The sequence below is a fragment of the Arachis hypogaea genome, chromosome 15, assembly GCF_003086295.3.
Source record: "Arachis hypogaea cultivar Tifrunner chromosome 15, arahy.Tifrunner.gnm2.J5K5, whole genome shotgun sequence".
In the NCBI taxonomy this organism is placed as follows: domain Eukaryota; kingdom Viridiplantae; phylum Streptophyta; class Magnoliopsida; order Fabales; family Fabaceae; genus Arachis; species Arachis hypogaea.
Window position 1 is genome coordinate 159,486,540 of NC_092050.1, and position 9,688 is coordinate 159,496,227.

Sequence of the window (9,688 nt, forward strand, 5' to 3'; positions counted from 1 at the left end):
TAGATAGTGAACATACTATTTGATTGATCATTGCAATTAGCATTTTCATTTTTTTTTCCTAAGATATTAGAAGTAAAAAATATTAAAAAATAAAAATAAAAATACAAATCAAATTATTATTATTATTATTGTTGTTGTGAGAAATAGCTTCTATTTCGCATGCATCAGAATATCACTAATGTATTTATGTATAAAAATTTATGCGTAGTTTAATTTATTTTTAACGTATATTTGTATTTCAACATATATTTTATATAGTTGTTGACTTTGGTAGTTGATTTTAATATACACCTAGCATAATCGTATTTAAATACTAGTTATGAAAAGAAATTGACGCATGTTTAAATGAGCTAACCACCAACTCAAATTAATGAATGAAAATTCTATACTATAATCTTGTTGGGTATAGGCAAGGGCCTCTGACCGAGCCCAGGCCCACCATTGTTCTTTTTTTCAATTTAACAAAATTTTCTGCATAGCCTTTGTAAATGTAGTTAAATCTATACAAAAGAGGCCCATTTCAATTATTGTATTTTCTTTTACAGGTATTATGAAAGAAAAAACAAAACAAATACTATTCTTGTTCAGAAGAGTGTTGGTGATCTGGACTTATGTCCATGGTTCAACAGATGCGGTCGAAAAATAAAAAGCATAATTGTGGTCAGGATAAAATTGTTAATTATTAAATGTTTATACCAAAATAATAAACAAGTTAATGATTTGAATTATATTAACTTAGATAGATAAATATTAAAAAAAAAACATATTAAACATTTTTTTTGTTAAAAAAAAGGGTTGGTTTTTAATCTTTTCTTATTCACAAATCACAACATAGCATGCATTGTCATATTGAGTTTGGCCTCTTATCCTCCGTTACCAATTTCTTCACTTTATTCTGGCAAGTGTTTCTTTTCTCCACTCATATACATATATTGTTTTTGGTTTAAGGTATATATATATATATATATATATATAACGAATATTCGGGGATATACTTCTTTACCATAGGGATCATGCATGTGTGAAGCTTTTGATCAAGATTATCCTTAGGGTGACCATGGTTGACGCATTATTTCCAGTTTTTTTGCGGGCCTTAACCTGCATTATTCCTCACATGAAACTCCAAGAGAAAATACTACATATTAAGACACTGATGATGATTATTGGCAGTGACATATATATCTAATATAATAAACCAAGCCCGTGTATCAGGTTAATTATTATTTCCTTATACTAAACAACAATCAAGGGGTTAGTTGGCTCAACTAATTAGGATAAAATAATAATACGATGATTCATTCTTAATTAGAAACTAGGAGCTATATATGTATCTGCCACTGCTGCTAAAGGTTTCATCATGGCTGCGAAGTGTAGTTGTTGAGCAAAAAGAAAAAAACATGTGCCGCTCATCATGCAATAATTATTCTACTCTATCTATATCTATATTTTTTCTTCTGTTACTCTGTGTAGATAATTCCTTAGAAGTAGTAGCATATGGAGATCCTACTCTTGGATTTATCCCTGTTCCTTTGACACAAGCAAATTTGAAACTGCAAAAACCATATGACATACCCTTAGACCAAAGGTATAGCTATGAACATGGAATCCATTGGTTATGGGTCTACGCCGACGACAAGCCTCATGAACCAACCAGCCACACTCAACCTCGCACGGAAATTCGTATCTCAGTATGCTTAATTATTTTCAGTATATCAAAATTAAACTCTTTCTGTGTTCTTCCTTGTATCGCAAGTAAACTTTATTTTAATATTTCAGGGGCTTGACTACAACTCAGGGGTGTGGCAATTTGAAGGGTATGGTTTTGTACCAAATGGAACATCTGGTGCTACAATAGCACAGATCCATGGTGCTGCACATGGTGCTACCACACTTATACTAAGAATATATAATAACGGAGAAATGAGATACTACAGCAGAGATTTAGTGGCTGAAAATCTTTATGACAAGTGGTTCAGACTGAATATCATCCATGATGTTGATGGTGGAACCGTTTCAGTGTTCATTGATGGAAAGAAAAAGTTTCATACAAAGGATAAAGGTCCTGGAGACTTGTACTTCAAATGTGGTGTTTATGCAGCACCTGCTAATATAAGCTATTACATGGAATCAAGATGGAGAGACATCAAAATTTATAGATTATAATAATTTTGTTTATTCAATAATAATCCATTGTTGTTAGTATTCTCTGTTTAGTTGATCCAAGATTCAAAATTAAGTTGGTTTGCTCTGGAACCCAAGTTTAATCAACTGGTTGACCATATTCTATTTCTAATATGTCTAATCGAAGCTAAATTATTGGATTATATTATTGATTGAAATGTTAGCTAATAACTTATTATCTAACTAACTAGCTCTTCTCAATAAATAATTACACTTAATATTCGGCCCATCTAATGTGTACAAAATGAATGATGAATATTCCAGGATCTGAACTTGAATATTATTCAGAGCACTTCATGGTGGTTGGTCAGGATGATTTTGAAGCATTTGCAGGCCAAAACCTCCATTCAAGTTATTTCATTACACATTATTTAGTTATTTGAACTTTGAAGTTGTAGATTTATTCCTAATTAAAACATTATTTTAGTAGATCACACAATTATGAGTATAGATAGTTAATTAGTAATAACTGATATTGAGTACTTGTCCTTGTTATGATTCTTTTACTTCTCGTAGTCTTTGATCAATGTAATTAATATCCTTATTACCCTCTAAACAAAGATGGGCACCAAAGAAATCACCCTTTCAAACATCAAAATATATAGAATCTTATAATCCTTAGTGATCCAAAGATGTGATCTAATTCTTAGGAACTTCAAAATACGATCCAGATTTGTAAGACTTGTATGCTTTCTGTCAAAATAATAATTGGTACAACTTTGAGAGCTATGTTCATTAGAACGTTTGAGATCATGTCGCACATCGGCGGGAAGGGGAACAAGCATTCAAGCCTTTGGTTATAAAAGAACAATTCTTGGACTCTAAAAAGCATACCTTTCTCGGCCTTTTGGCTAAGATCAAGTGTAGTATCTGTTCTTATCAGTTTAATATCTGATATGTGGGCCATTGGCCCACACGATATTAAATTTATTTTTTGAGGGCGATGGGCCATACAGTAGCTTGCTACTGGGCTTGTCGAGCGTCGCCTAAGCCTTACACTATCGCATGGGCCTGGCGCACCCCACCTATTCAGTTTGAAATATTGCATTTTAACCCTAGAATACAATCTATTTGGGGCAAAAAACACAAGAATAAATTGAATACGTTAGTGTAAAGTGAAGAGATTTGAGTCTTCCACAACACAAAATTGATCCATGATAGGAGAACACAAATTAAACAAAAATACATAGGTAACTGCAAACTATGTGCTATATAACTAATGAAACCAAGCTCTTATCCTCAACTTCTATTGCTATGGATTCTATTTTTCTTATGGGATGATGAAATATACATCTTCAATACGTAATTATTAGTCAAACCTTCACAAAAATTACTTGACTGAAATCAATAGAATGCTATCCTCCTATTTTGAAAAATGCAAGGCTTATAGCTCTCATCTAAAAAAAATAACTATATAATGAATAAAAGAAAATACTTAACTTGGTGTGGGAAAAAAAACTATACACCACCACAAGGCACACAACACCACTTGGCTATTTGAAGAAAAAACCACTGCAAAGCATTTGGGTGATCCTCCACCAGAGATGGAGTTGGGAGCGGTAGCTCAGACGGTAGATGCCGGTGAAACGCGTCAACTGCCGCAGTAACACCATCTTCATCCTTAATCAACTTTGCAACTTCCATTGCTCGAGACTTCACCTGAAGGTTTATTATTAGAATCGAGTGGATCTAACCATTAAATGTAACAGAAACCATGACCATAAGAAAAAAGACCTGAATTGAATAACCAGTAAATCTAACATTCAAGGAAATATAGATGTTTCCATTTTCAACTTCAATGCTAGTCATAGATTGTGTAGCTTGGACTCCAAGTTACCTCTGGCTGGAGCATGAACTTTATGGCATTTGATAAATTCTCAAGAGTGAGCTGAGAAATTGGAATTGGTGCTGGACCTAGCCCTTTTTGATATATTCTATCCCCCCAAAAGAATTGATCTCCGAAGAATGGAACGATGGTTGTCGGACACTGTTAGTTATGGTAGTTATATTAGTAATCAACCGGCAGAAATGCTAAGACATAAACACAGTTTCTTATGCTACAACATTGAACATTACCCCGGCTTTTAGTCCTGTAGCTGTGGTTCCAGCTCCACCATGATGCACCTGCATTTTGTGCAGAAATTAAATTATCTCCAGTTGATCACTTTGGCGTGATAAACATTTTTTATTCTTTTTCTTTCCCAAATAACCCTGGAAGTGTAAATTTCGACTCACCACGGCGGAACATTGAGGAAACAACCAGTCGTGAGGGCATCCTTCTAGAAGGAAAACATTGTCAGGAACTTCTGTCACTGCATAATGGAACAAAATAACTATCCCAAACAAAGATGGAAGTGGCATTGATCATGATCTAATTTCTGAACAAAGTGTTGATGACAAACCAAATCTAATGTGGTATTTAACATTGAGAATTCTGAAAGGAACTAAACTGGGACAGAATAAAAATTAAGGAATAAAATTTGGAGGAGAATACTTACAGTTTCCGAGATTTCCCCAGCCTCGATCGATGATTCCCCGTTGTTCGGTATCATTCAGAGCCTCTATTATAACATCAGTAGCTCTTTTAGGATCTTCAAGAGGCTAACAAAGTAAAACACAATACTATCATTTAGAGGACTAACAAAAACTCCATTTTTTTATTATGTTGGAAAATAAAAAACTTGTTTTAAGACTTTATTAATGTTGTGAAGACATTAAAATTGCAGAAAAACTACTCATTTGTTCATACAAAATGACCCAGTTCAAGAGAAAATCACCATTACCATGCTCCCAAACCCAAAATATAATGGTTTTGAGCCTTTTTGGATCCATTCGACGAAATCCTTGCGTGGTTGATACTTTGCTCCAACGTTTAAGAAACAATAACCAACAACATCAACTAAAGGTCCCCAATCTGTAAAATTTGTTAGATATTTTTAGCAATGGTAAGAAATTTGACACTACAAAGCATGCTTATCAAACATTTCAAGACAAATAGTGTGGTTTTATCAACAGAACATGGGTATGGAGCAAAAGAGAGCACCAAATTCTACTCCAAGTCAAAAGTTACTATGCAATTAAGCTACTCAAGAAACTAGCATTGAACACTAATCATGTTTGTGCTTATTTGATCCATGTCCATACCACTAGGCTTGGGAACAACATGAGGACTCCACATATATGCAGTTGGTAAATGAGATATCGATCCACGGTACATGCTGAAGTATGCAATAGGAGCAAGCTTCAATTTCCTTTTCCTGAAGTCATTAATAATTCCTCGGATCCCCCACCATATCAGAAGATCAACAATTATATAGGACAGCTGGATGCAATGAAACATGATTACTGGTAAACTTCGCCAGCAACATATTACACAGTTATCAAAATTCAGAATGCAAACAGTTGTTTAAGAAAAGTACATACCCAGTAACCAGCACTTTGCGGAACACGAGCCAGAGGATGTGGGAACTGATATGTTGGCCTGCCTATTGAGAAAACATGTATGTGAGAAGTGATTCCAAGAAAGAATTTATAAAGAACTATAGGCTTAATGGTTATTATGAATCAGGAATCATGGAATCATCTGTATCTTATGAAAGCAATATAGCCTTAGCCTTCTATATCAAAAGTAAATAACATAAATTTCCACTTAATGATCATTATTATGACTTTAACTTACGTCCAAGGCATCGTGAAGAATATGTGTATCGGCACTCCAAGGGCTTCAGCAACATGTATATGTCCTACAAACCATGAAATATGATTCAGTTCATCTCTTATGAATTGGAGAAACAATACACATGTAAATGGAAAAGAAAGAAATGAAAATAAATGTCAAAGTATGAAATGAAGAAGAACACAAAGTACATTAGGCTTCTAACCACTCACCACAAGCGGTGGGATTCGCAATAATAGCCTGAGCTCTGAAAGGAACGCCAGTTTCCAAATCAGGTGCCGTGCATGCCGGAAGAAGAGAATCAACTATGGCCTTCAGCTGCTTTCTTTGAATAGATATTTCAGTCGGACCGGAAGGGATTAAACCTTTATTCCTCACCATATCTAGTATCAGCAAAACATAGTATAATTTCAAGGACCAAGGATAGAAAATATTGCATCAAAGTATTAAACTATTAAGTGTAAAGGTTCATGATTGGTAAATACTGCATTAAACTCTTACATGCTGCCAAAGCACGAGGGTCGCCACCCAAAGGATAGAAATCTACGCCAGCAGACTTTACAAATGTGTCAAAATCAGCATGTGTTGCCAGCCTAACATGGTGACCATACTCCTGCTAACAATAATAAAGTATGAGTTCAGAATAGTTGACAATTTGGATAGAGTTCATTGAAAGTACTTGGAAATATTGATTGTATCCTCTGAAATAGATCATTGTCACGCATGATCTCATGAAAGAATTGGTCAGGAATATTCAAACATGCCTGAAGTTTTTTTGCAATGGCCAAGAAAGGTTGTACATCTCCTCTAGTTCCAACCACAAGAATGACAATTTGCAGCTGTGGAATTGATTTTTTTGATTCAGAAATAAGACTTCCACTCAATGTTGAATCTTCAAAAGATTGGAACTCCAATAATTCTGATGCAACAGGTGCACTTTTCTCTAGATCAACTTCAACAGTCCCATCATTTTGTATCCTCACTAGGTTGGCAATCAGTTTTTGCTGAGAGAATTGAAAGAATTTAGCAACTCTAATGCATAAATCACAAATAAAAGGAGAATTTCAAGAAGAGAGCTATGTTATGCTACATATTTTAAAATATGGATTTTATCTTAACAGAACAAAATAATAATATCAAAATGTAGAGTCAGCTCCTAAGCATGAATATGCAGCATATACATACAAGTAATTAAGTATTCTTCCATATATACTTGAAATAACACTAACATCTAAGCATATAACTTAAATTAGACTAAAAATGCACAAGCACAAACATGAAAATCAAAACGATGTAAATAAGATGATACTTATATGTACCTTATCACGCTCGGACAACCTGTCCAATATTAGTTCATGCCTCGGAGATCCCCATTTTTCCATCATTGATCTAGTAAGCATAACTTCATGTCCAGAAATAAGCAGGTTCCTCTCAGTTCCAGCTGTCTCTCTGGTGAAATGCTCCAAACCTTCAAGAACAATATTCAACTTTTTATACTATGTCATAGCATCAAATATGCTTGCCATTCGTACATAATTAAAGATATAAATGATCCGAGAAACATATCGAAGAGGAGACATGACGCAAGAACACAGTCCATAACCTACATTACAACAATTCTAATGCTTAATTTACAGTCATCAACTACCTAATAGGACTAACAAAAGAAACTTTTGACAAGAATCTGATGAGAACTAACCTCCTCGCGGTGAAGAGCCAACTTTTGATGATCTCTGGCCTAGATGATCCTCACATTCCTCTTCCTCTTTACAAGAAGACGAATCAAACCGTTCATCTGGAAGCTTACTCTCCGCTATAACCAATCCATTGTCACTCATTCTCCTGAGATCTTTATTCTGTATGCTAACAAAGTCTTCTAAAAATTCCTTGGACAAGTATTCAATCCCATTGGTATTACTGCCCATTCCCATAATCTGTATTTTCAACTCTCATTCACTTTTTCTAGTTCTAACTCTGCCAATTCCATAAACAACAAATAAACCCAGCAACTAAACTATAGCACCCTCTAAACACACTTCAATTCACCGTATAGGTAAAACTAAGAGCAAATTTTCCTTCTTTTTTCTTATGTATCAAACCTATACTAAGCTCACAAACCCATAAAGTACTTCAAAACCAGTTCCATGGCATCTGAACATTCTCCATCTCCACTTTTAGCCCTTTTTTTCAATCACCCTATAAACAGGTGGCAAGTGGGGGATCAAAAAAGACCAAACACAACACTAAATAATTGAAAGCTTTATACAACCCACCAGTCAATCAAGCACAAAGAACGTTCGGTAAACATAAAGCTAAAGACTTTTTCCAATTCTAACCTTGACCCAGCTCTATCAAGCTATACCATCACTTTCAGCACAAAGAACAAGAGAGAAAGCTTCACTTAACTGAAACAGGGTGGCATCTGAAGAAGAGATTGCAGCAGAATGGAATCATAATAACTTTATTCGCCATTTACACCAATCATGGCATTGCCACTTGCTTCAACTCAAGTACCCAAAAAAAGACTGAAAAATGGAAGGATTTTAATAAATAAAAAGAAAAAAATTTGATTTTTTTTTTTTTTTTTTTTTTGGGATGGGTTTGAGGTGGTAGTTGTTTTGGACAAGGAAGTTGTTTCATTTAACCATTTCAGTGTCAGAAACATAACAGCAACGAAGTTAGGATTACAAAGATGTCAATTTTTGTGAAGGTGACCCTCCATTCTTCCAGAGAGGAAAACAAAATTCCCTGTTAAAGGAAAAAAAGATAATATTTGAATATATTTATATATATTAAATATCAACCATCAAATTAATTATTGTATATTTGAATATATTTATATATATTATTTATATTTTTTACTAAATAATTAAATTTTTCATAATAAAATTTATAATAGTATAATAATTTTTTTAAGATATTAAATATGTATTTTTATATAAAGTAACTCAATTTTACATATACAGTACATAATAATTATTTAGTATAATATTACAGAAACGATTGATTAAGATATTCATAAAGTCATCGATCTTTTTTTTTTCAGATGGAAAAAAAGACACCAATATAGTTAAATATTTAAGGTGCTAAATATCTTATACATTTCTTGTAAAGTCACTTTATTTATATATTCCATCTTTATAATTTACGTGTGGGGCATGGACCTTAATTTGTGGGGTTATTAATGTTAACAATGTGGATCAACACTCAACACTGAACAGAGCTTCGTTGGCTAAAGTTCCTACGCCCATGGGAGTCAAAGATTATTGTAAATAGAAAATTAAAGTCATACTTTAATTCTTTTAATATAATTCCATTAAATTAAATTTAGAGCTTTATGAACAAGTCACATAGTGGTGAAATTTAGGAATGTCAATGGTACAGGGCGGGAGCGGAGGTGCCTCCCTACTCTTCATTTTTGTCTTTAGATTTGTTCTCTATTTCCGCCTCCATTTCCCGTCGCGGGAGAATATTGCTCCCCATTTCTATTCTCCATCTACATAATAGTTCTAACTAATTATTAATTTTCATATGAATATAGCTGCAAGTATCTATCTTATGCAAAAACTGCAAGATTTTATACAAAAAGTCTAAATGACACGATGGTGACTTCTTTCGAAATAACGCAATAGAAGACGCAACGACGAGCCGAAGGAAAAAACAGTGGACGAGGTGAGAGACACGACAACAGAGAAGAGAATGGACACGACGGTAGAGTTACAAAAAAGAACGCCGCAAATAAAAATTACGATGCGGTAAGGGTGATGGCACGGTGAGGTGTGACGATGCGGTAAGAAGGGTGACGAGTGGGTGGCTGCAAAGAGGTTGGAT

General features: G+C 34.1%; 2 protein-coding genes and 1 non-coding gene across 5 annotated transcripts; 2 read left to right on the forward strand and 1 right to left on the reverse strand.

Annotated features, from left to right (window-relative positions):
* Positions 1-1,368: 1,368 nt before the first annotated feature.
* LOC112751934 (citrate-binding protein) lies at positions 1,369-2,324 on the forward strand. Its single transcript, XM_025801270.3, has 2 exons — positions 1,369-1,688; positions 1,777-2,324. The coding sequence occupies exons 1-2, from the start codon at positions 1,398-1,400 to the stop codon at positions 2,161-2,163; spliced, it is 678 nt and encodes a 225-aa protein (XP_025657055.1). The 5' UTR covers positions 1,369-1,397; the 3' UTR covers positions 2,164-2,324.
* A 687-nt stretch (positions 2,325-3,011) lies between these two features.
* LOC112752751 (U2 spliceosomal RNA) lies at positions 3,012-3,206 on the forward strand. The gene has a single exon (XR_003177170.1). It is a non-coding gene; the product is annotated as a U2 spliceosomal RNA (small nuclear RNA).
* Positions 3,207-3,251: 45 nt separating this feature from the next.
* LOC112751933 (sterol 3-beta-glucosyltransferase UGT80B1) lies at positions 3,252-8,597 on the reverse strand. 3 transcript variants are annotated; one of them, XM_025801269.3, is made up of 15 exons: positions 8,264-8,514; positions 7,557-8,053; positions 7,177-7,325; positions 6,622-6,861; positions 6,359-6,470; positions 6,070-6,240; positions 5,861-5,924; positions 5,605-5,662; positions 5,326-5,503; positions 4,965-5,095; positions 4,680-4,782; positions 4,417-4,493; positions 4,258-4,305; positions 4,019-4,168; positions 3,252-3,840 (listed from the first exon to the last, which is right to left on the reverse strand). In XM_025801269.3, the coding sequence occupies exons 2-15, from the start codon at positions 7,786-7,788 to the stop codon at positions 3,640-3,642; spliced, it is 1,914 nt and encodes a 637-aa protein (XP_025657054.1). In that variant the 5' UTR covers positions 7,789-8,053; positions 8,264-8,514; the 3' UTR covers positions 3,252-3,639. The 3 variants fall into 3 exon arrangements, with proteins under 3 accessions (XP_025657054.1, XP_029148585.1, XP_072074295.1); XM_029292752.2 differs by having other exon boundaries at positions 7,557-8,597; XM_072218194.1 differs by having other exon boundaries at positions 7,177-7,460; positions 7,557-8,514.
* Positions 8,598-9,688: the final 1,091 nt, after the last annotated feature.